The sequence below is a fragment of the Anopheles merus genome, chromosome 2L (genome assembly GCF_017562075.2).
Source record: "Anopheles merus strain MAF chromosome 2L, AmerM5.1, whole genome shotgun sequence".
In the NCBI taxonomy this organism is placed as follows: domain Eukaryota; kingdom Metazoa; phylum Arthropoda; class Insecta; order Diptera; family Culicidae; genus Anopheles; species Anopheles merus.
Genome location: NC_054083.1, coordinates 10,723,567 through 10,749,331, shown reverse-complemented (window position 1 = coordinate 10,749,331; position 25,765 = coordinate 10,723,567). Strand labels below are relative to the sequence as shown.

The following is a 25,765-nucleotide window of genomic DNA, read 5'->3' as shown; positions in this document are numbered from 1 at the left end:
ATTTACTGGTTTGGTTGTATGAAGGGGTACTGATACTAAATAAATGAAAAGAAATAAATAAAACAATAAAAATAACAGATTAACTATTAAACACGCATTTCTAACAATGAGTAAATGGGTTTGAAGTTATTGGAGGAGGATGTTTTAAAAATTAAATAAAACTTTAAATCATCAATAAAAACAATAAAAATGGAATTGAACTCATGTCGACCATGGTACAAACATTACACCGTTAACATTTGACCATAACTACTTCATGAACATGAATTGTTATCTATCACTTTTAAACCCTTCAAATATAATACAATTAACAAAGATATGTGTAAAAGTTCATCGATGCGTGTGAGAGAGTAGGGCTGATGAATAGAGAGAGATGGCATGAGTTTGTGTTCATTATCCCCGAAAAATTTCGCTTGGGTATATAAAGAGGACATATGGCCTTTGATGCCGTCCAAAAACAACAGAGGTTGTGTTTAACACAATAGCGGACTAGTATTGAAGGGCCCAGGAAGCTGGACTTCAGTTCCGAACCGTCAAACGACCTCGACAAACTGAAGAAGAAGAAGAAGAAGAAGAAGAAGTGCACCTCCATATGATTATATGGGTTTGTTCGAGTCAGATGTCGTGTTCGATTGGTGCCAGAGCGCAGCCTAAGATAGATTATTGAAGTTGAGATTGATTGACTTTTCCTTAACGTCGATTGGAAATTCGATGTGTTATTTGAAATAAAATTAAGGATTACGGTAATTTGTTTTTGTTTAAATCACATAATATACTGATACGTTAACGTTAACTATAAAATTCGAAGCATGGAAATATTTTCAGTACTTCAATTAAAAATACCTATCGTCAAATTTATTGTCGATTGCAGGGGTCGACAACCAGCAAAAAAGATAAGGCTGACAAAGATAGTCACATTATTTTCGTAATTTTGAACTTATTTGTTTGTAATAATTAGCATAAATTATAGCAAATAACGAACACATAAAATACGCTTCACAAAAATGCAAATACATAAATTATACAGTGTTTCAACCAAACCACAAACAGTTTCGCACTTTTCGCAATGTTTTCTCAATACAGTGAAACTAATATTTAGTAAAATGCGTTTTTAAGTGTCTCAAAGTTTTTATTTTTTCAGAATTACACCAGTAATCTAATTTAGATCCTGTATTTAGCTAAATGAATGTTTTTAGTTCACGCTACATTCAAATATTCACATCTATAATTGCATTTCATTGTATAAAATTTCGTTTACCACACGATACACTGGACACCGTCATGAAGTAAATCTTTCCATCTATGGTTTACATACAATGTGTACTCATTGTACGAGACTGCATAGATGAAGGAAGGAAACCCGATTTTGTTTTGCACACTTTACACAGTAAGATATCATTCGTTTTTTTCCTTCCCATAGTCGCTTAACCTTGCACAAGTTTCATCTTCAATCGGCAATATTGCCAAATTATTACTATAGCTTAAATTTGCTCATAAACAATCATCCGTTGTTTCTGATAATTCGGTTTACAATGTAAAGAGATTGTTTTTAAAGTTTAACGAATGCTTGTGCCACACAGAAAATCCGGTCGCCGGTTTGCGCATTCGTTTGGTCGTTATGTATTGATAAGTGCTAACACGCTTCTACATAGTGGAAAGAATCTTCGCTAAAAGAATTACACCAATATGTCAAATTACGATCAATTTCAGTTTTACATTGTATGCATGCACTTAACCAACCAGTGTAATTTCTTTTGATAAGTGTACTAGAAATGTTGCTTCATTAAAAATAGTAAAGAACGACGAAGAAGAAACAAACGCAACATTATACGTGTTGTGTGTAGCTGCACGAAAAGTTTTGTTAATGGCTTTGTGTGATTATCCAAAACAGCTCTTCTGTTTTTGTTAGTTTTTTTTGTTTTTGGTTCTTGACTGAATGGGCTAATGCATTGTGTTCAAGAAATAACCAATGGGATTTAATTCCCAATGCATAACCCATTCGTTTCAATGGATTGATTCCTACCGTTGCTTACTCGGGGTTTTCAGGGGTTCTCATAATTTTGGGACACTTTATTGACTCTTACTTACGGGAAGTGAACTTTATGTGACGGCAATTGGACTCTGTGGCACACTTTTTGGACAGATACATTGCAATTTCCTTTATTGGATTCCACATACGTCTGTCCAAAAAGGGTGCTGTATAGTCCACTTGTTGCCACACGGTCAAGAAAGTGTTCCAATACTATGATAACCCTTTTAAACCCCCGCTATATCATATAAGACAAAATGGTGAATACAGATAGTATCTGTATCAAATATCAACGACTGTTTCGCCAAACGAAAGCAAATGAGTTTTATATTGGTCCAAGGGAAGAGGAGGAATAAGCTGAAATTATAATAAAATAAAAATTTGAAAATATCAAGGTAAAACAATAACATTCTGCCATTTTAAAACTCTCTCAGGGTATACTTTGCGACAAGACAGTCTTTCAAACCCTTTTCGCCATAATGTAGAGCAGCATCGGGATGGAGCATGTGTGTAGACAAAATAACTGGCTTTAAAACATGTTTCTTACATACACCCTTGCACGATTGATTCTATTCATTATTTTCTCTTAAATTACATACACTAATCCTAAATATTTCTAAAATTATGCTCATTTAAATTGCAACCAAAGTCTTTACAATCGGAAGTACATTATCGCCTACATTCGCTAGAGCTTGCTTTTTTGCATTACCCTTAACTTTAGTATATCTGCATTAGTATATCAAAATTGAAGAAATATTTTTAAAAATAAATCATTCTTGTACGTTATCTGCACGAATCCCTGCGTAAACGATACTTCCGTCTACTTAAATATACAGCAATACATACACTTGATTGAATTTAATTTACCTAAGACAACAAAAAATACACGTAATAATACAATATAATATTACTAATTGCAATAAAAATAGACGCACTGTACATCAGCTAGTGTTATTATTATACACTTCTCAGGAAGGGATTACTTCCTTTCCTACATCAAATACAGAATCATGAGAATAACATTCTGAATGAAGGAGCCTATTTCAATCGCGTGATTTAATTTCAATCGCTTCATTGTACGTGCGTATGTGGTCGTACTTTAGGTGTGTTTGAAATTTGTGTCACTATTGCTATGTCTTGCCAAGGACGAGCTGAAGTAAGGTAAGTCTTGGTTCTTTCTGTACATTCATTATAATTCATTTTGACATTTGCCACTACGGATTCGTGAAAGTATATCTCGAAAACAAATAAACGTAATATAATTTAAAACTAATAAAAAAAAAACAGTGTAAAAATAGCTAAAGCAATAAAACAATCAACAAATCCTGTAAGCTAGTGAAAACGATTCCGAACCGAGCTTAAACTGTCCTTCGGTGCAGTTGTTTTGGACTGTTTGCTATCTGGTGAAAATGGTGTATAAAATATTTCACGAGCTAGCGAACTGTCCAACACATCTGCTACCGGAATTACGTTTTTTACGTAAGTGGGGTGCGATATTATGACCTAAGTCCGTCATCGGAGCCAAGCAAGCCGATTGTCCGTCGAACAAGCGGTTTTACCCTCTCGGGTTGGCCCGATTAGAACATTAAAGGCTATTGCGTTTCGTCCACTATTAGCATTATCTGGTGCGTTGGTTCCTGCGTGCTCCGGACGCATTCGTTCTGATGCGTGATCCAGTCTTTTCGCTGGCAGAACGTCGAGCAGTAGGGTGTCCTTCGACACAACGAGCATTCGGCCAACGCTTCGCGATTACAGTTAGCGCACTGCACACATGAGAAAAGGAAAAATAATCGGGCATTAGTTGGTTTCGGTCGACAAGCATCCGCTTGGTGGCGAGTTGTACCTTTTTGTTAGCGTGAATCGATCCCGGAGGAATGCAGTTGCTGTTGATGTTCTGCTCCTGTTCGAGTTGCGTCACGGTAAGTATTGCGGCATCCCGTTCCCGTTGCATGCACTCTAGCTGGCGGTTGTGATGCTCCTGCGTTTCCACAATACACTTTCGCATTTCCTGCACCATTTTCGTCAGCTGAGTGCAGAAGGTTTTCATTCTTTCGAAAGGTAAATTAGCTTCCGCTAGTACTGTAAGAATTCAAAAAAAATGGTACGTTTTGTGATTAATAAGAGTGAAATCAGAAATTATTTGGCGTTTGTGCTTTTTGTCGCTAGCGGAATGTTGTGGGATGGAATGAGCAAAATGACTCAATTAACTCAATACGCTACGTGCTTCTACATAATTTCAATCGCATTCCATCGTTTATCGAAAAAGGGATTTTATGTAAATTATTTTAAAAAAATCCTTCTCGACGACGCTAACTTACATTGAGTCTGCTGGTCCACGAATTCCGTCGTTGTGTCGATACCCTCGGTTAGCGTCTGCCACGGTTCCTCTTTGGTTGTGATCAATTCGTTTTGCAGCTCCTGCTGCTGTTCCTGCTGTACGACCTTTACGGTCGTGGTGGTCGTTGTGGTGCTCGTGTTGTTGGTAATGATGGGCGTTGCATTTATTGTGGCCGTTGCCTGGTGTAGCTGTTGCCGGGTAGCTGCATGCACTTGTGCCGTCTGTACAGCTACCTGCTGCTGGTGCTGATTGCTTATGGCGGAATTGTTCACCACGCTCGTAGTGGTCGCGGCGCTATTGCTGTTAATGATGGCATTGTTGGTGTGGGTTGTGCTGTTACTGCCCGATGTGCTGGTGGCATTGCCGCCAACCGAGGTGGTCGTACCGCTGGTCACGACGATGCGCTTCTTCTTATCCAGCTGTGGTGACTCGTGCTCACTTTGGTTCCTTCGTCGACGCTTGTAAGGTGTAAACAGACGCACCGGTCCAGTTGCGGCTGAAATGGCAGCAGCAGGAATATGTTTTTTTATTCATTTGTTCAAGCGAGTGTGCTTCAAAAGTATCGCTCCCTATCACTACTATGTCCCTATCACTGTACGTATACTCACTTTCGCCAGACTCGTCGTCGCAGCACGCCGAACAGGTACAGCTGGTGGCGTGCGGCGTCAGGATACCTTCATCGATAAGCGTCTGCAAACTACGCCCACCGTACCTTATCGATCGTTTCCAGTCTTTGCTCGAGCCGCGGCCGCAAATGTTTTCGAACTCGCTCGGCGTGTACCAGCCGTCCTTATGCTTGATACATTTCCCCCGGCCGCCAGATCCCAGGCGGCTCTTGTACAGCTCACCGGTGGTGGTTTTGCATCGCACTTGCAGGACCTCCACGTTAGCCAAATGGTTCGCCAGCGCACTGTTGCCCTCGACGCGATACTCCTGCGTGCCGCCTTGCTGCGAGCTTTGCTGGGAGTTGTTCTGCGACTGACCGCCTTCCACCATGCCCGAATCGTCCTGCTGCTGGTTGTCGGAGGAACTCTGCTGCTGAATGACGATATGGGTCGGTTTCAGCTCGTTGCCGAGATCACCGACCACCGTACTGCTCGAGACGAACCCGTTGTTGTCGACGCAAATCATTGGCTTAAAGTGCTGTATCTGCTCAGTGGTGAGCACGTTGAACGTGGCGCCACCGATAAGTGTACCGACCGGCAGGGATACAGGCACCTGCACTACCTGCGTATTGCCCTGTTGAACGTCGGTGGTGGTAACTAAACGTGTGCGCGGAGGCAATGCCACCTAAGGAATAGTGGAAACAATTAGTTGAATGGGGAATTTAAGCAAGGACATGTTCGAGTTTTTTTTTCACTGGATCAGCCTGGATCAGAGCAAACAATCAACCTGCTTTGTTCTCATCCCGCGAATTTATAACCTAATTATTATTATTATTTTAATTAGGAACAAACATAATCTGGCATATTCCATATCTTACAGGGCGCATCCATAAAAATTACCCAAGATTCCCAAGAATAACACGTATGGCATCAATCTGCCTCATATTCTACTAGACGATCTGAATAGTGTGCTGCATCAACATAGCTACATTAGGATGCATTTTTGCACATGTATCGATAAGAATGCCGTCCATCACGTATTTCAATGAAGCGCCCAATTTCTATTTCAATCGAACACGTATTCCCTATGCCGACAGGCAAACAAGCAAGCTCATACTGCGCATGTATAGCACCCTCTGTATTCTCTTCAAACCATTTCTCTTCAAGCATCACCAGGATTGTGGGACCACAATCCGAGAGGAGATAAATGCTTGGAAGTGAAAGTAAATAGCCTTTCGCCACACGACGAATGCCGCCGCGACGACTGCGGGTTGAAGACAAAAAAAAACAAATAGACCAATTCGAACGTTCGTACTATCGAGAACAAGTTAAAAATGAAAGCCATGGCACATGGCTGCGGCGGCTGCACTTGGCTGCAACGCTTCTCATCTCTCTGCCACAGGGGCAGCAGCGTCAGTAAAAGCAGCAGCTGCAGCAACGGAGCGTCCTCTCGAAAATAGCTTTTCGAATATAACGGATTCCTCTACGTTGCATGAGCACGCGTCCGATTCGATACCAAGGCAGGCCTTGAATGTGCCCAAAATGTGCTCCACTTTCGTTCACCTTCCTCGGCGACCGCTTGTGTTTGACGTTCGGACCGACCTTTAACACTCACATTTGTGACCATACGAGTCGAGTGATTCATAACAACCATTGCCAAAGAGAAGATCGTCGCGCCGGTGAGCGTGTGTGTCGCTGTACTTATTTGGTGCGAATGCGCCTGGCCTGCACGCTTTATCGCGCGGGCACAGACGACGAGCTGTGGCGCAAGCCACGTGCACATGTGCGTACCGCGTGCACGGTTTGAAGATGCTCGCCTTGTGCATGATGATGTGCGAGAGCGTTCCGGGTTCGGGGCGGCCAATCTATGGCACGAACCCGGGAGGGCTCTACGTACGTTCGCGTTCTTCGTGCGATCAGCTGGAAACGTATCTGCTTAGCGGAGCCAATCTCGAAAGCCGAGTGAACACATGGACGCGACGCCGAAGCTGTGCCGTGCTTGTGTGTCGTTACACGGTCCCGATCGAACCGGTACGACCGAAGGCCTACAGCAACCATCCATCCCCTCCATACCCCACTCCACCATTGGGTCTGTAGCCGCAGCGAGAGGCTCCATAATTTGTTTAGTCCCGAAGGCCGGATCCGATTTTTCGGCCAGTCACGGTGGTCGTGGTAAAGCGCCACCCGACCCATCGTCCGGCCAGGTGTGTTTTGTTGTCATATCGTCGTACAGTCAGACGGAACAGAGTGCCTCGGTTGGCGCGTTGCTCGTTTTCGTCTTTTTTGTTCTTCTTTCTTTGGAGAGGGAGAGGTTAAGAAGAACGGCTAACGCCGTTCAGGGGGTAGGGGATGCAATATCTAGACGCACTGCCACCGAAGGCGATAAAAAACGTAAACAAACCCTCCGACGGCCGCCCGAAAAGCGGAAAGGAACGAACGTAGGCAGAAAGCGAAATCCGACCGACCCGACCCGACCACATTGCACGACCATTTCCGAACGGCCAAGCCCACCGACATGGATTGTCGGTCAAATCTGGCGGGCAGGGTATACCGGCAGGGGACGGCACAGCGCAGAGGAGGACGCGCGGAGGAAGCAAAAGAAACGAAGTCATCCAGAGCACATGGAAAACACTCCACACAGAATGCATTGGAGTGGATATTTGGCGCGATGATCCAGCGAGAGATCTTCTATCGCCAGAGACCGATCGCGTCAGTCAAAGCGTTCCAGCGTTCAGGACCAGTCCGCCTTCAGGGATGTTCTGGTTTCATCAGGCTGTGTCAGGCGCCTTTCGTCCATCCGCAGCGGTGAAGCAACGGGAAACGACGAAAGTTTCCATTGGACAGCAACTTACTCTCATAACATACGGCAGAGTATGGAAGATGATGCAAAAAAAAGGTGAGCAGCCAGTTTCTAGCGGTCCATAGGTGGATGATAATGCTTCGTGCGCTCTATTGAAAGCGTGTGTGAGAGTATGTTTGTGTGTACGTGCGTTTGTATTTGTATTGACGTCGGCTGGTGCATGATGTTGAGATCGGAACCGATCTCTTCCTAACTTTTGCCCCCTTTTTCTTCCATTGAAGTTCTGACTGTGGATGGGAAAGGAACACACAGGTAGTCTGGTAGCGGAATTGAATATGTTTGTAGCAAACAAGTATTTGAGTGACATTTAAAAATCGGCCTTTTGTTTTACAAGATTGCTATGGCAACTATTATTTCAATATTCGTTGTAAACGCAAATACCCTAACCAAACCACTGCACCCAATCTAATCGGGGTAATTGTGTTTGTGTGATTGTAGAAAATGGGCTCACGACATAGCGATGGTGGTTTGTGCTTCTGGTGTAATTTAGCTGTTTTTTCTTTTTTTTTTTTTGCTCAAAGGCATCATAGCTTCAACTGTTGTAAAATTGTGCTCTCTTGTGCGCACACGCATATAGTGCACACATACAGCCACACACACAGACAAAATCCATGCGCACCTTAGGCTCCGGAGACGCTCTGGGAAAGAGCATTGTTTGCTGTGCCAATATTACAACGAGCTGCAATCGGTCCAGCGCTTTGGTGGTATGGGTTTGCGTATAGAAAAATACTGTTGTTGACACAAAACCACCAAACCATTTTGGTCAATTACGTAGAGCGCTGTGGCCTGGAAGTGTGAGTTGTAACGCCAAAGGGACAGCCTCGCTTCCATGCATACCCTTTTCATGAATCTTCAGTCTTGTGCAAAGTACTCTCTCTCTCTCTCTCTCTCTCTCTCTCTCTCTCTCTCTCTCTCTCTCTCTCTCTCTCTCTCTCTCTCTCTCTCTCTCACACACACACACACACACACACACACATACACACAGTGTGGCTTACGTCACAAACAGCGGTGCTTGACGGTCGAAAAATTGAATGCATTTGCGTAGGTGGTGGCACACGGTTTCCTCTTCCGACTGCGAGCAGCAAATCCCGACCAGTCGGCGTGCGTGGTGCCGCTGCTGTTGCCGTTGCTGCAGCTACTGCCGGCGGCCGGCTCCAGTTGGGAAGTGTCGATGCTGTCCCAAAATATGTCGGCCGCGATAGGGAAAAAACGAACGGCAACGCACGAAACGATCGCGGCAAACCGAATCGACCAGTTTCGATGCTGCTGCTGCTGCTGCTGCTGATGTGTCAAGAGAGGGACCTAAAGGGAGAGGATTGCGTGTGCATACGCGACCGGTCTGGTGTGCATGTGCTTGTGCGGTGCTCGTTCGGGGCCACACAGCCGCACACTCCGATGACACACACACGCGTGGTGTGGTGTGGTTCGTTCGCCTTTCGCGTTTTGCCCTCTCGCTGCTTGCTGCTGCTGCTATTGCTGTTGGTGAAGCTTTGCAGCTACGGCTGCCGAGATTTGACCGACATATTCGGACGTTCCCTCCCGTTCGGCAACACCGTCCGATCGATCTGGCCCGATCGGGCGGCATGGTCGGTCGGTTTTTTTGTGTTGTTGTTTTTGTCTCTGTTGTCAAGCAACGTTACGCGCGGATCTATTGGCTAGAAGTGGCGGGAGTAGTGCGGACCTTCTGTCCGCTGCTGTTGTTGTTGCGCTGGGCTACGATTGGCACCGATTGGCAAGCGTATCGTTACAAGCCCCTAATGATAATGGTGTGGGAAGGATGAGACTCTGTTCTCAGAGGACACTTTCTCCCTCCAGCCGTGGCATCGTTCTCCTGCACAAACTCACTAAACCTAGCATGCGGTAGATAGTCCGGAGTGGCGTCGCATACTTGGACGTGGGACTAAAAGCTTCGCACCCATTTTTGCACAGTGAACATGCACAAAACATGCAACTGTCAACGAGGTACGTCAAAGCGGCGCGACACCACAAACAGCACAACAAACAAGAGCAATAGCACTTTCCTATTGGTATGTCGATTCTTTTTTCACTACACATACATCTTCCCCTCCTACCTTTCCCCCATGGTGGGCCAGGCAGGAATCGTAGCACGGATGCAACAGCAGCAGTGTACAGACGTGCACACGGGAATAGCATTTGCACTGATTTATACATTACCTCATCACCGTTGTCGAGTTTGACGTGTTCCTCGGCTTCGTCCGAAAGTTCCGGAATCTCCGAATCCATTGAAGTCTAGCGTCTACCCCGGTTCGCAGGAGGGACGGAGGGCAGAGAGCGAGAGTGGGCGGGGTGGATTACACCAACAAGGACAATCAAAACCTGCGAAGGATGATGATTGTCGCCGAATCTGGCTGGCACGCGTTACCCGTTCGTTCGGTGTTACGACGACCGACCGACGCTGGCTAACAAGCGAAACCGAGAGCCTCAGAGCCTGTCGGCCGAACCGATAACGACGATGCTGCTGTCTAGCGCGCGCGGACGGAGATATTTTCAGCGGAATTTAGTTTCCGTCCTCGGATGTTGATCCTGTGCTATCACGGGGGACAAAGCGCCGACGAAAACGACGGCGACACACGGCCAACGGGATATGATGGTGGAGTTTTCTCCTCTGTGTGCGCCTGCCTGCCAACTGCTGCTGCTGCTGCTGCTACTGCTGCCGCCTGGTGGAGTTCTCGCTAGCTGTGGGGCGCGTGCGTATGTGTATGCGTAGAAACTAAAAGGGACTCCTCCCGTGGGTGAGGAGCAGGGGGGGGGGGTCGGCGGCGGAGGAGAGGGGGCACTTTACCGCGCGGAAAGGGCACAGGTGCGGAATAGTGGTGCGAGCCGCTGTGTGTTATGTTTTGCTGCGCGCCCTCAGCGGAGCGACAACGTCCGAATCGACCAACCGACGACCGATAATCTCACTTCTACGAATGCCAACGACGACGACGACGACGACGACGACGATGTGCGAACGCGCGCGCGGGTACTTTGCCACACACCAATTCGGTTCTGCTAGTCTGGCCCGATCTGTGCCCTTGCACGGCCGTGTGCGTGTAAGCGCGTGTGTGCGCGCGTGTGTATGCGTTTCGGGCGGCGCTCTCTCTCCCGATGCTGGCGCGTGGACAATCGTGCGCTACAAAAGCACCAACGGAGTAGGCTTTGCCAGCGGACGCTTCACAGCATTCACCGGTGTGCGAGGGCAGGCTGGCTGGCTTCCACAGGTTTCGGGGCACAGGAAAGTGATGGGCCTCTCGTTGGTAGTGTCGCGCGCACGACGCACAAAATGCTCCGTCAGTCACAATGGCACGGAGAGGCAAACGTAAACCTCCCGGACGATTGCTACACATACACGCATGCACAAGGGTGGCTGAAACACTGCTCGGCGCGCGTTTGACAAACTTTACACTTTCAATCAATAACAATCTGCAGCACAATGCGCACAGAACGAGTGGATTTCGACATTGCCGTTCACTACCCACGAAAAAAAAGTCCGTCTAAGCAAAAGCTACACTAGAGCCTGGCTGTTTGTTGCCTGCGACTTTTCACCCTCTACGCACACAACCACTCACACACACACGCGCACACAATCGGACACATCGCACAATGGTCTCGGGCAGTTGAAATCGGCCCGTTGGCAAATCTCATTAAGTGGTTTTGTACGAATTATTGAACTGTTAAAAAAAAGTGTAAGAATTTTATATTTTATTGAGCTTACAATTTAATATGATTGTTTGTAGTTATTTTTTTTGTTTTCCTTTTTTTATAATTGAAGATAATGTTATAATATAGATTATCTACACCAATACCTAGATTAACAAAAAAAAAAAAGAATTTCCCAAGCGCCACAGATTAAGCTTAAACGACTGAAAAATTGAATATCCATATAAAAAAAATGCAAGCTCCACAGCTTCATTGGTTTGATCAATAGATGGCGTATTACAACTCATCATTATATTGCTATCCTTTTCTTGCAATATGTTTCGCTATTATACCTATTATATAGCCTTCTAACTTTCCGAGCAAAAATCTATATGAATGGTCGTGTGGTCAGATACATGGGTATCAACACCGACGACCATTACTCAAATCTCACTTGCTTCAGTACTGGTGGTTTCCATTGGAGTTTAGTATTTAAACAATCGTATCGCCGTTCTAGTTCTAGCGATGCATAACTTCAATGCGAAACCATACAACAGTACAGAAGAAATAAGAAAGCTCTCCTCCAAGCGATGAAGCTCAACTGGTTGGGGTATCCCACCAACAGAGAGCGCCACCAGCTTTTTTGCTATTTTTAGAATGAATGAGTCGTTTGCCGTCTGCTAAACGAAGTCTTTCTATATTCCGTTTAGGTAGAGAACTTGAGTCGTTTAGAAGCCGTTTAGTGGTCGTTTAGTGGATTTGTGGCACTTGGGTTGCTTTATACAGTATGTAGTTTGCTATACCCAATGATAATCTATTACTAACAAAAATGGGATAAAAACGGTTACTTTCGAGACCATTGTGAAATTCAAAAAAACACCATGACCATAAACAAACTGCAATTTGTTAAAGCAAATTACTTTATTTTATGTAAACAATCAGTATTCGTAATAGATATGACTGAAACCATTCAATTATTTTCGAATGAATAATTAACTAAATACACATTTTTAAGGGATATGTTTAATTTCAAATCTGCTCAAATTACAAATATGACCGTACCTTCGCATTATAAACGTCTATGAGCAGAACTGTCAAAATCAACTGTCAATATACGACAAGTTCAAATGCACAGAAAATGCGACCACAGTGGAACGGTGAGATCACAGTGCGTATTTTGGATTGCCTACATTTAGGCGATTTAAAAAAACGTATCTGTTAATTTCTGTGATTTTTAATCATGCATATAAAAGATTACATACCCCTTCAGACTCAGAATGCAGTTTAATTATTTATTTTAAGTTTGCCTTAATTCTTACCTTTGTTGGTTGAATTTCCAAAATTTTTATTTTTTTAATTTGTGCTAAGCAATAACGAGTAACCTAGAAACAGGGAAAAATATTGCATACCTGCAGGCGCACAGCAAAGAGGTCATTAGGCTATTTTCATTCCAGTCCTTCCTAGCGCACCAGTTCCCCAGTCTAGCGTAAAATCGACTCAGGGATATTAGTGCTTTCTTTCGCTTTGAATAACCAAAAACTTTAATTATTTTTATAAAACCATAAGATTTTATTAGATTTTATTGATAAAATTGTTTACAAAAATAACAATTACACGAGTGTCTGGCACTCGCATAGGAAATATTGCACTCGGATGCACTTACATGGGGTCTAAGCAATTGCATGCCAAATACAAAGAAAAGAAGATCAAAAGTACAGAATAACGTAAGCCCCATTTCCCTCTAGCTGGTGTAAATCCTAAGCAGAAGCTATTGCCGGCAGCTTCTTGAGCCGCTTCTCCTCTCACTGGCGGCACCGTAATAATTGTATGCTTCTTTACCGGTGCATGATAGAATGTTGAACGATACCGAATGTTTGCTTTGCTACATCCGCGTCGATCGTCTTTCACCTTACAGATTGGCCGTGCGGCGCAGCTTCAGTCCCTCGGAAAGGTGACGGCCAAAATCGGCATCAACCATGGCGAAATTCTTCACCGCACGTTCCTGCAGGAACGGCGACGCATCCTTCAGGTGTCCCACGATGTTATTGATCAGGCGCTGGCGGCCAGCGTCATCCAGCACGCGACGGTAGAACACGGTCGCCTGCGAGAAATTGTCCTCATCTCCCGTTTCGTACCGGTTAACATCGCCCGACAGCTTCAGCGGCGTGTTCTGCAGCTTGTGCGCCCTCGGGCAGGTTTGCGGACCGCTGAACGAGTTCGGGAAGTAGTTCGGCGCGCCGCCCTGATTGTCGGTGCAGTTCATCGGCCCATCGCGCTGGAAGTTGCGGGTCGCTACCCGGTAAGGGCAGTTGACCGGCAGCATCAGATAGTTGGCACCCACGCGGTGACGGTGCGTATCGGCGTAAGCGAACAGACGCGCCTGCAGCATCTTGTCGGGCGACGGCTCGATGCCGGGCACCAGGTGAGATGGGGCAAACGCGGCCTGTTCCACCTCGGCGAAGTAGTTGTTCGGGTTGCGGTCCAGCACCATACGACCGACCGGAATGAGCGGGAAATCGCTCTGCGGCCAAACCTTGGTCAGATCGAACGGATTGTACGGAACCTTTTCGGCCTGCTCGAACGTCATCACCTGCACCTTGAGCGTCCAGCTGGGGAAGTCCTTCTTGGCGATCGCATTGTACAGGTCGCGAATGCTGTAGTCCGGATCGGTGGCGGTCAGCTCGTTCGCACGGGCCGGATCCAGATTCTTAATGCCCTGGTCCGTCTTGAAGTGGAACTTGCAGTACACTGGCTTGCCGTCCGCGTTGACCAGCTTGTACGTGTGCGAACCGTACCCGTTCATGAAACGGTAACCGTCCGGAGTGCCCCGGTCGGAGAACAGGAACATCGTCTGGTGCGTCGTCTCCGGTCGCAGCGAAATAAAGTCCCAGAACATGTCCGGATCCTTCAGGTGGGTGGCGGGATTGCGCTTTTGCGTGTGGATGAAGCTCGGGAATAGCACCGGATCACGGATGAAGAATATGGGCGTATTGTTGCCGACCATATCCCACACCCCATCGTCCGTGTAGAACTTGACGGCGAAACCGCGCGGATCGCGTACCGTATCGGCCGAGCCGCTCTCGCCGCCGACGGTAGAGAAGCGTACGGCAAGTGGCGTTTTCTTGCCAACCTTCTCGAACAGCTTGGCGGCGCAGTACTGCGTGATGTCGTGGGTAACCTCGAAGTAACCGAACGCACCGGCTCCCTTAGCGTGCACAACGCGCTCCGGAATACGCTCACGGTCAAAGTGGGCCAGCTCGTCGATCAGGTGAACGTCCTGCAGCAGCACCGGACCGCGCGGACCTGCCGTCTCCGACGCGGTCTTGGTACCGACGGGAGCACCATGGCTCATCGTAGCCGTCACCTTATCCTGTACAGATATATGAGAACGAAAACACATACACATACGTATTATTAATCAGAACGTAACAATCGACCAGTTCTTGGACGCCAAGGTAAAGCGAATGTGCGGCGCACGAATTGCGTGCACGGGTACATTCTATAATCTGACCTAGTTTGATGGCGACGTAAAAAAATACAGGAAGTCAATGTTACTACCAACTTACTACTTAATGCTTGTTATGCATAGCGAAAACCAAGGCACTTTATAAAGTCTACGATTCTGGATTCGTTTTTTTTAAAGATTTAATGGTATTCGACGTAAGCCACATTAACACAGCTATTGATCACAATCAACGTTTGCTTAGCGTGAATGCAACTCAATCACGTGCTACAAAAGCACATTCTAAACATTTTTTTGTCGCTGTGCTGGATATTAATAAACATAAACCTTTTTCGTCACAAAACATTTGAACAATGATCATGAACACGTCGCACCTCTTGATGTGCATGCTCCAAATGTCTTGTTTTTTGCTCTCTTTTCGCACGCATCCTTCTAATCAACTAATCATGCCCCTTTTTCGTATCAACAATCGGCAATGGGGGTTGAAAGGGAAGAAAACGATTCAATCAACTCCATGTTTTCTTGAGCGATGCTACGATCATGTACAGTTCATCAGCTTAAATGCACGATTAACCGGGGCGCTAGTAAGTGAAAAGTAAAAACCAGACGTGAAAAAAAGAGCCCCGAATGACCCAGATAAATTCCAGGTGTGTTTACGCGACAAAACCGTGGGTTCGTCGTCACGAGGCGACCAGAGTTCGTGTGACTTTCGAATGCGGGGTACACGATGGTCAAGAGTATTAAGAGCACAGCCATTCACTGGATATATTGTTGGGGAAGGCATAATGTAGTTTAGATAAAATGCTAGAAGGTTACGAATGTTTCGCTCAATGTCTACTAGCAATTGGAATAGTTTCAATCAGTTGCAATCAGTTTGTTACATAAAATCAATCAAAATTCAAATTTACAATTGTCTTATTGGAATGGTTTTGCCAACCATTAAAGCATTAAGCCATTAAGCTTTCAAGCATATATAGAATAGAATAACACATTTATTATTAATTGAACAATGATACCTATTTTTTCTGTACAGTTTATTACTGTTCGATGAAAACTGCGTTTGTTGTTACATTTACACAACAACATAACTCGTTGTATAGTACATCTTACTAATAGGACAATGATGCCACCTGAGACTCTTAGCTACCCACCACATTAGCACAAACCTTCCGGATGATTGCATTTGCACCTGTGGTAGCATTCTTTGTAACCCTCCAGCGGTGAAATGCACCAGAGGGAGGTAATGCACTAAACGATATGTATTTAGACTAGAACGGCAAACGGTTTCTAGAGTAAAACATTAAAGTGGATCGTTGCAGGTGATACTTAAATTCGTCCTTGACTGGACACCGGAACGAATAGTGCTACCGTCGTTAATGTGTGTGTATGTTTTTTATTTTTGCAACATATTACCTGACCGCTTTGTGTTTGTGCTATCGTTTGCGCTACGTAAAGTGCATCGGCTCGGTTCGTCTGCTTGGCCTTGAAGAAGGAGTGTTTGCAAATTATTTAAGAAGTTAACATAAGCAATTGGGGTGGAGCGATGCAATTAGCACACCGTTTACATCCGTTCGATTACGGCTTGGCAAAAAAGAGCAGTTTGCAGCAGAAGGACCACGCGATCGGCGCGTGCGATTGGCATGATCTGGAACATACCAGAGGGACATCACTCTCAAAGTATATGTCATAAAGTTAAACAAGTACTTTATCTTAAATTTTCGATTTCTTCAATTTCACATACGTAAAGGGACGAAAGGAATCGAATTTTTACGAAGAAGTAGTCCAAATATTTGCTTTAGCTGGTGTTGCCAGTGTTATTGGCTCGATCGTAAACGAGTTTTTTCATTCCAAGCTGATATCGCATGCTTCGGACCCACCAAATCTTATCGGAGCTTAGTCGATTGGGGTACGTGTAATCGCCGAAAAATATTGCACTACAATGGGGTAGAAACACTGACGCCATTACTGCTTGAAGTTGAATGAAAAAGCTTCACTACTTCGAAAAGATAGCCCACTGGAGATTAAACAAGTAAAGAAAGCTTCTTTTTCATATAATAAACAAATCTTACATGTTTACCACGTAGGTTCTGGTATGTGTGAGTGTGCAGAAGAAAATGAGCAACAATTGCGATTGCGTTTGTGTGCTCGGCGTTGATCACTGACACAAATGCAACCTCATTGAATCGAAAGAGAAAGAGAGTGAGCTTTATCTTATCATAACCGACGACCAACGGACACTCCAAAAAGGTCACCAGCTGGCTTAAGGCATGCAAACAACGGTTGTTTTGTGCGGCAGAACTGACGACTGAAGACGAGGTTTAATTTTTAAAAGAATTATCTTATCGACTGTCAGAATTGTTGGGGCTTAGAAACATACACCAACTCTTTGAAATTGTTGCTGAATCACTATGAACTTTAACTCGGCGTTTATTTTAGTTATATCGTCGAAAGCTATACTGACCAACCATCCGACACTCTTACTAAGAAGACAAACATCTGTTGGGAACAGCCACTACCACAAGAGCGAAAAGATAAACGTACTGGAAAAAAAAAAATAAAACAAAGGTCTAGTACCGGTTTCTTCCCTTTTCCGGTGCACCTTAAGACATCGCCCCCCTAAGGAGGGCCACAACAAAATTCCACACGACATTACGATCAGTGAAAAAATAGGAACAAAAAAAAAACACGCAAACCGGTCACGCATAATATCTCTATGAGTCCGGGCGACTTGTGGAGAGAAGGAGAAGCCGCTATTGCAGTTAAAAATGGATAATTTTTAACGTTTTTTTTGTTTTGGTTTTGATTACGAACTGCATAGGTGCTTTGCCGGGGTTCAATTATTCAAGTTACTGGAGCTTGCGCTTGTAAACAGTTTCCCCTCTCACTGTCTGGCGAGTGCAGAGTGCGCCAAGCTTCGAAGGTTTTGCGTATGAGCAATGTAATTATTTTTTTAAATTGAATCGGCAGGAGTTGTTGGAGAGTTTTTGTTTAACATATTTCACGTACTGCTATTGTTTTGAGTCGATTAAAATGAAAATAAATTCCAAAACAAATAAATGTATTTATTAACATGTATTGTAACTAAAATGCATAGCTATTAATGCCTAATCCTAGGTACATTCGAATGTTCTAATTTCAGTATAGGCTGATATATTTCAATTGACTAAGTTATGTTGCACTACAGCATCTTAATCAAAAACAAATTAGTTGTTTTACAAAAAAAAACACCGTAAAAAAGTCGTACAATCAGCTTCTACTGGATAGTCTTGCATCCCTTGTTTCATAATTGAGCGCAAAACTCGTTTTAACGTATTTAAACTTGAAGTTTATCCAGTGGTATTTAGGATGCATAGCAATGCAAGGAGAACGCCTAGGCCTTGCCGCAGTTGCAGTATGCACGCATGATCTTTTACTCGTTCCCACAAAGTGTCACATACTTTGCTCAACAATGACATCGCCCTGTACATACCGGTACAAATTTCATGTGTCTATTAGCTTCTAATTTTGAAAACATATGTTTACTATCGCAACAAATACACCTCAAGTACAAGTATGTTGTGGTTGACACCCGGAGTAACTGCGCAAATGTTAACTACTACTATTATAACCACGTTTCGGTAGCACAACCACAAACACTGGAACGAATAATAGCCTCGCATGCAGGACGATTGATAATTTTAAACTCATTATCATTGTTGATTCAACGTCGCGGTCAGTCCGCCAACAAAGTGACGCGTAAGAATAGGACAATGAAAGAAAACGGAATAAAATGTGCATGAGTCTTGTAAATTTCTAGCTGCCATTTTGAATGGTTTAAAGAAAGCCTCAAGTAAAACAGAAATGTAAGTTAATTGTTACTTCTTGTTTTCACATTCATTCCAGTAGCGTTAAAGTGGCACAACAATAAAAAAAAAACATATTAATGCAGCAAACCAAACACAAACTCATTTCGCTCCTGTGCTAGTACTGCTAGTTGAAAGGTGTTTTCTTTTGGCTAGGAAGATTACAAATTAACCAACAGTTGTTGATTGACAACCCAATTGTTAATTTTTGCAATTTAATCCAACCGAAACAGCCACCACCCCACGGAGATGTTGCTCACAGACTTAAGGACCGGCGGTTCCAGACAAAACATCTTTCTTTGCAAAGTGATAAGTCATCTTTACCTTCAAGATCCGTTCAATTTCGGTATTACCAAACAGTTGGAGCTCAGGCGTATTATATGCTTTTTCACATTTGAACTTGAAGATTACTGCATCGCCAGCTGTAGGCGGGAGTTTGACCTAAAGACCCGGTCGTTGTTTGTCTTCCTGCAGTCAACGTCGAGTAATTAAAACTCCCCTCGCACGAACAGGACACCTTCGCCCTCGCCACTACTACAACCAGTAGATTAGCTGTTATCAGTTAGGTGGGCAAAGGGGGCAACATCGTTCGTCTTCTATGTGTCAAGATCCGGAGCATATAAAATCCGTAGTTCAAAAGCCCTAAGTAATTGTCCTAAATTTGATAAAGAAAGCAAAAGCTGTTAATTCGATGTAGTACTGTAGGTTCTAGCTTGGTGGTTTGATGTCAAGCTAGCGCATAGTTTCACATCCCTTTCCTTCCTCTTTCCACACAGCCGTTACAGGCGGGGTAAGGTAACTGGTCCCTTGGTGTTATGTGACAGGTCGTTACCGACAATCGACGATCTTAAGAGGGGCTGCTGCTGGTTGGGTGAGGGCTGCTGCTCATTAAATGGCGCGTTATCTTGTATCGCCCGGTGCGATAATGGGTCTTGCAGTACACAATCAAAAGACTCGCACACAACAACCTCCCCCCCCCCCCCACGATATACCTCGGTCACGTACCGATACGAGAAGGACTTTGGTATCTTAACCATCAAAAGTCTGGATGGGGTGGGGTTGATATGTTACCCGATTAAACGTTTGGCCGTTGGGCGCTAAAAGACTCAAAGTGTCTTGGACATGCTGTGGGCGATGCATCTTCCTGCGATGCTCACGTACAGCGCGATTGCGCTCGATCGCGATAGCCGGTGGAGCGTAATTATACTACAACTAGATCACCCGATCGCAATGACTTCATGAACAGCATAAAAATAACACTCCCGTTTAATCGCTGTTCAACCATCAGCAGTGCTGTGCATAAATAATTATCTTTCGGTTCGGTCGTTTGCAGGCGGTGCGTGTTTTTATAGCGATATAATAGCTGTCACATCACTCATCGTCATTCGATTGGAGACAAATTCATCATCAGCATGGTCACACAAAACGGGTATTGTGAGAAGAAATAGTTCAATGTTTGTACACAAAGCATGAAAATAACAGGGTTACAAAAGGAACCCCTACAGCAGACTGGAGAGCTGCAATTTCTCAGTAGGTAGTAGCAAGACACATCTGCAGTTTAGAAAACTGTGACCTGCGTTGCTAATTGATTACAATTGTCTTGCAGTGGCTGGAATGCTGCCGGTGAGAAACAATCTTTCCGGCCAAGGGTGCTTGCTAGCGGACATGTAATGTAGTTGATGTAATGAGAGGTGCTCGCAAGCACGAACGAAGGTTATTATCATCGCCGGGGCTCGCTGTATCCACTGATCCCCCAGTGATCGAGAATAAAATGTTCTCTTCACAGCTATTTCCCAATGTTAAGCTTCGAATGGTTTATTAAAACTGCACAATCATTAATCAGCTGCATTAATGCATCAAACAAATTATTTTTCGCAGCGAACGAAGTGCAGCGGCTGTAGGTGCAGATGGGAAAAGCCTCTTTTTTAATTAATTACACAAAAATGACGAACCACTGGTACCAAACTAATTATACAATCGAATAACTATTTAGAACTGCAACCTTGCAATTTCACAACAATGAAGTTTATTTGTTCCGCCCCTCTGACTGTGGTTCCGTTTCGATCAATGGCAAGGCGCTGCTTTACCCTCTTGAAGGTTAACCAAATAATCGAATCATCTAACTAAATCAGCTTATGATATTTTTTTTTATTTTTCCTTTGTACAAAGCCAAAGGATTAATTGAATATCGCCAGCGATCTGCTTAATCGAAATGTAACGGGGGTGTTTGAAAATTGTTGCCGCGCAATTGCAACAGACGGCGGCATCGTTGCATCGTATCGGCTTTCCTATTGATTATGTTTTTGCATGTTGTAAACGATCCTTCGGTAAAGATATCGTCGAACCGGAACTTATTTCTACACTATTCTAGCGTGGTAATAGGGAGGGGTTAGGGGGAAAAGAGACAGCCCGCCCGCTAAGTGATTCACAGACTTGGGTTTGCTAATTTTGCAAATCATGCTATCGACAGTTCTAGCAGAAGGCATGTGTGTGCGCTTTGCCGCATGGGGCGGGGTTTGGGGGGGGGGGGGGGGGGGGGGGGGGGGTTACTTTGGCCGTAAGTACTGTAACGTCCATTGCAACGAGTAGCTTTGTAAATATTTGAAAATGGCGTGATCATGTGCAGATGCAACAACCACTTGTGATGGATTTATTTACATATGTTCTGGTCGAACAAAAAAAAACTGCTTTGAATGATGCAACTGCAGCAAATGGTTTTGAAAGTCTCGTAAAAATTTAAACCAAACAGTTTTTTTTATATGAAACAATGTTCGAAATCCTGGTAAATATGATTTTACAAACTTAGTTCAGCTCCTTTTCTCGAGTTTATTTTCAATGCCGTGACTACTTCGTGTCAGGTTGAAGCCTTTTCCCTTCTTTTACACCAGCAAAAAATATTTACCAGATGGTCAAGGTAAACGTTCAATGCCATCGGACCACGTAAGTTTCATGACTTCACACAACGCGCAAGAGCGATATTTTTTTTATTTCCCCCGATCGGATCAGTTTTTAATTCCAGCCTACTACTTCTATCGGCTACGCTGCGCAGTTTGATTCGTACCACACTTTACTAGAAGTCACTGCGCTCTTGATCGCCCGATGGTGCTGGGTTGAGGCTCTTTCGTATGGCGATGCTGGCCAGGGGCCGTGCGGTTTTGCATTCTATTACTTTTTGCCATCGAAAATCAGCACCGAATGAATAAAGATCACCCGAATTTCAGCAACACGCTGTTTTGGAAAAGGCCGCGTATACGTGTAAGTGGAAGCGAAATGAAATACTCAACCAGACTCATCGAACGGGAAATTGGACTTTTGTGGACGATTTACTTGCTGCTATGCAGCACTATTGGACATGTTCCAAAGTTCGTACGGTCATGGTCCGCGGTACGACGATAGGTTAACCCATACACGGTCAAATTGGCCGAAACTGTTTGCGTACCTTCTGGGCATCCTTGTATGCGTTCAGCTGGTTTTCGGCCGGATTGCGCGACATTGCTGATGGGATTTGTTTTCCTTTTCACTGGCACTGGTACACTGGAGCCAACGATTTGCTAAAACAGTGATTAAAATATCACTAGAAGGCACAGTACAACACACACAAAACACGGTTGGACGCTACCGAGACGTTCGTCTGGCGTGAAACAATTGCAAGTAAATAACCGGACTGTTGTCTTATTTTTATAGAGAACTGAGAGTTGGTGATGTATAGCTGGTGGAGCAATGAAAGCTCCGGAACGATCCGTTCCGACAACAAAGAGCCATCCGGTCATTATTACAGGGTGGTTCAAAGTAGTATTATGTACAGATTTGAATACAGGCGGTCCCCGAGATACACGGTACCTCTTTTACGCGGATTCGGAGATACGCGGTTTTCAAAATTTGACAGTTCTTGGAGCAAATTGTACTGATTTGACACATCCATTGTGAAATACCAAATAATTTCCGTGTTGATCGAATGTAAAATACCATTTAAAAAGGTTTAAAACTGTTCATTTCATTAGAAACATATCAAATAATTAATTTGGTGGCTAAAACCACCCCCTACTTGCAAAATTGCACGGAAATTAGAGATATTTTGGCTGGAAATCACGAGATTCGACTTACGCGGAAATTCGAGATACGCGGTATTTTGCGGCCGTTTTCGGTCCCCAATAACCGTGTATCTCGGGGACCGCCTGTATAGATTATCCTTTAACCTTTAAGTTGGCAACCGGATACCCGGGTATTTTTTTCAGCTTCGAACTGCAATAACTTTTGATTCATTGCTTTTATTGACCTGAAATTTTCCGTAGCCTTCCAACTTTTAATTTATGATTTTTTGGTGCATAAGTTGTAATTTTAAACAGCCTGTAAGTATTTTATTTTGATTTTTTTTAACTTTACCACGTAAGTTGGCAACCAGCATACCCGGGTATTCCATACATTTTGTATGGAGAATGACGTTTCTCTTCTTCCTCTTTTCGTATTGTGCTTATTTTCGAGTCAAAATCAAGCGATTCCAAATTTCAATTTGACCGTTATTTTTATCAAAAAAAAAAAAAAATAAAAAACTTAATAAATAAATGAAATAGAAGAGAATATATGGTCGGCATTACTTGCTTACAGCATTAAAATATAGAAAGCATTATTTACCTATGAATATCGTTAATTTTTTGCATCAAAACGTGTGGAATACCCGGGTATGCCAGTTGCCAACTTACGTGTGTAAATCTGGTTGCCAACTCTACGGTTATTGAAGTTTAATTCAATTTCAATTAATCCATTGACTGGACGTATGGTAAACTTCTTTACACGCCAGAACCAAAACTGTCAGAAAGCTTACGTAAATAAAATGAAAAAAAAAACTCAAAAATTAAATATTTTGGTACCCTATTCCAGGCAACAAGGGTAGCCAAAACGATTTTGATTGCTTATTTCTCTGATTCTAGGAATGCAATTGATTTGAAATTTGGAATGTGTGTGTAAACCACAGCCATCGTGCCATCTGATTTTTTTAGATTAAAAAAAATAAACTTGTTTTTTTGAATATTTTTTTTTGCTATACCCTACAACGACTTACCGGCAATCGAGCTACCCAAGTAGTCAGCGATTTGAAGGCTATTCAATATTGATGCAATATCCTGATGAATATTTAATAAACTAATGCAGTTTCCGTAATTGTGCATTGATTGGTTCAACTTACAACCGTTTTTATGTTATAGCTTTTCAAAGTCAATCGGATTTGTTTGAAAAAAAAATGTAAAAAAAACATTTTTTATAGTACTTTACACAATTTTCACAGCAAAATGCCCCTAACAGTTTGGAGAACTGTATACTACAAGTTTAACATACATTTTCAGATTTTTTCTATGAGCTTTAAAATGATAAAGGAATTTTGATTTGAATGAAAAGCGCTTTCTGGTTGCTAGTGACAGGGTTAACAGTCATGGATGACAAAAATCCAAGACGCGACTGATTGAGTCATTCCAAAAACATTTGCAGAAGCGAAGTAAAACAAATCCGCCAATCAGCAGTCACATTGACAAATAACAAAGATTATACAATTTCGTCTATTTACGTGTCGTTGTTTGCAGCAGGTCGCCGGTAGAAGAGCGTAGTTCCATTGCTGAAATTAGTTTATCAGAAAACAACTGAAGCATGCATTCGCTACGGTTAGCGCTGCCACGAATTGTGCGCGCAATACCTAGTTCCTCAGCTTTAGTTCGAGCACCATTAGGCGTAATATTGAGGCAAAACTCGTGCCTGCTGCACCAGCGGCAAGATTCAGCAACATCCATGCGGATGCTATGTTCGAAAACAGCGCCACCCACCAGTGCTCAAGACGCTGCCAAACACACCAAGGACGACAATCTGGGCGACCGAGTGTACTACGGGAGTCTCACGCCACAAATACGGGCGGTAAAGGTGTTCTCGTTGGCCACCAGCATAGGCGGCATCGTTGCGCAACCGATTTTGCTCGAACAAGCCAGCAAGGTAGGCGGTATGCCGATGATAGTGGCCGTTTGCGGGTTTGCCGGATTCTTCACCTTCGTCACACCGATACTGCTGCACTTGGTCACAAAACGATACATTACCGATCTGCACTACGATCCTTCCAAGCAGCAGTATACGGCCACAACGATAACGTTTTTCCTTCAGCGGGAAAAGGTAAGTTATGCTGCATTGCTAATCATTCCATGTGATTGTGATACATATTTGTTTGATCGTTTTAGACGGCTTTTAAAATTGAGGATGTTACCGTGCCGGAAGTTGGTGGTTTGTTTACGACATTTTTGGTGAAAAACAAAGCCTTCTTTGTCGATCCGCAGCTGTTTCCCGATCCTACACATTACATCAAAATAATGGGTTACGACAAACCGATCGATTTCAAGTTTGAAGAAGCTCGACAAACGAGTAACAGCGAAGAAAAGGAAAAGCAACATCGATAAGAATAAATAAAACGAAGCTAGTGATTATTCAATTTGACTGTTTGACATTTCTTATGATGTGCTGTTCGGCTACAAAATAGTAAGTTTAATTATTTATCCGGGCTTAATAGAACTTTCTAGCTTCTCTTTAAATTAAATTAAACAATTACAGTAGGTGACCGCTAACTGGATGTGTTTTAACTGGAGTGCTTTTTAACTGGAGGTTCGCTAACTGGAGTGATTCTCAGTTAACGAACACTTAAACGTCAAAACATGAAACATCCGGAATCTTATAAAGAGAAATTTGTCGCAAATGTGCATTTTTCAAACAAATTTAGGGTCTTTTGCCTACGTTTGCTATTAATTTATGTTATTAGACGAATTACTATACTTTATATCAACATAAATGAAAAAAAAGTTTGGTATGTTTATTCCAGTCAACGCCTGTTTTAATTTAATAATCAATAGAATAGAAACGTCGCTCCAGTTAGCGAACATTGTTCGTTAACTGGAGCTTGTTTACCTCTCAGTTAGCGGTCACCTACTGTATACTAGGTAAAGATAACAATCAGAGAGAACCGG

General features: G+C 43.6%; 3 protein-coding genes across 3 annotated transcripts; 1 reads left to right on the top strand and 2 right to left on the bottom strand.

Annotated features, from left to right (window-relative positions):
• Nucleotides 1–1,114: 1,114 nt before the first annotated feature.
• On the bottom strand, nt 1,115–11,408 carry LOC121592485 (deformed epidermal autoregulatory factor 1). Its single transcript, XM_041913970.1, has 5 exons — nt 10,008–11,408; nt 4,976–5,657; nt 4,348–4,863; nt 3,873–4,108; nt 1,115–3,792 (listed from the first exon to the last, which is right to left on the bottom strand). Exons 1-5 carry the CDS (start codon nt 10,074–10,076, stop codon nt 3,622–3,624), a joined length of 1,674 nt encoding a protein of 557 aa, XP_041769904.1. The 5' UTR covers nt 10,077–11,408; the 3' UTR covers nt 1,115–3,621.
• Nucleotides 11,409–13,019: 1,611 nt separating this feature from the next.
• Nucleotides 13,020–22,474, bottom strand: LOC121592735 (catalase-like). Its single transcript, XM_041914473.1, has 2 exons — nt 22,216–22,474; nt 13,020–14,841 (listed from the first exon to the last, which is right to left on the bottom strand). Exons 1-2 carry the CDS (start codon nt 22,267–22,269, stop codon nt 13,381–13,383), a joined length of 1,515 nt encoding a protein of 504 aa, XP_041770407.1. The 5' UTR covers nt 22,270–22,474; the 3' UTR covers nt 13,020–13,380.
• Nucleotides 22,475–24,289: 1,815 nt separating this feature from the next.
• LOC121591538 (transmembrane protein 70 homolog, mitochondrial) lies at nt 24,290–25,236 on the top strand. The gene is made up of 2 exons (XM_041912171.1): nt 24,290–24,923; nt 24,989–25,236. Exons 1-2 carry the CDS (start codon nt 24,414–24,416, stop codon nt 25,202–25,204), a joined length of 726 nt encoding a protein of 241 aa, XP_041768105.1. The 5' UTR covers nt 24,290–24,413; the 3' UTR covers nt 25,205–25,236.
• Nucleotides 25,237–25,765: the final 529 nt, after the last annotated feature.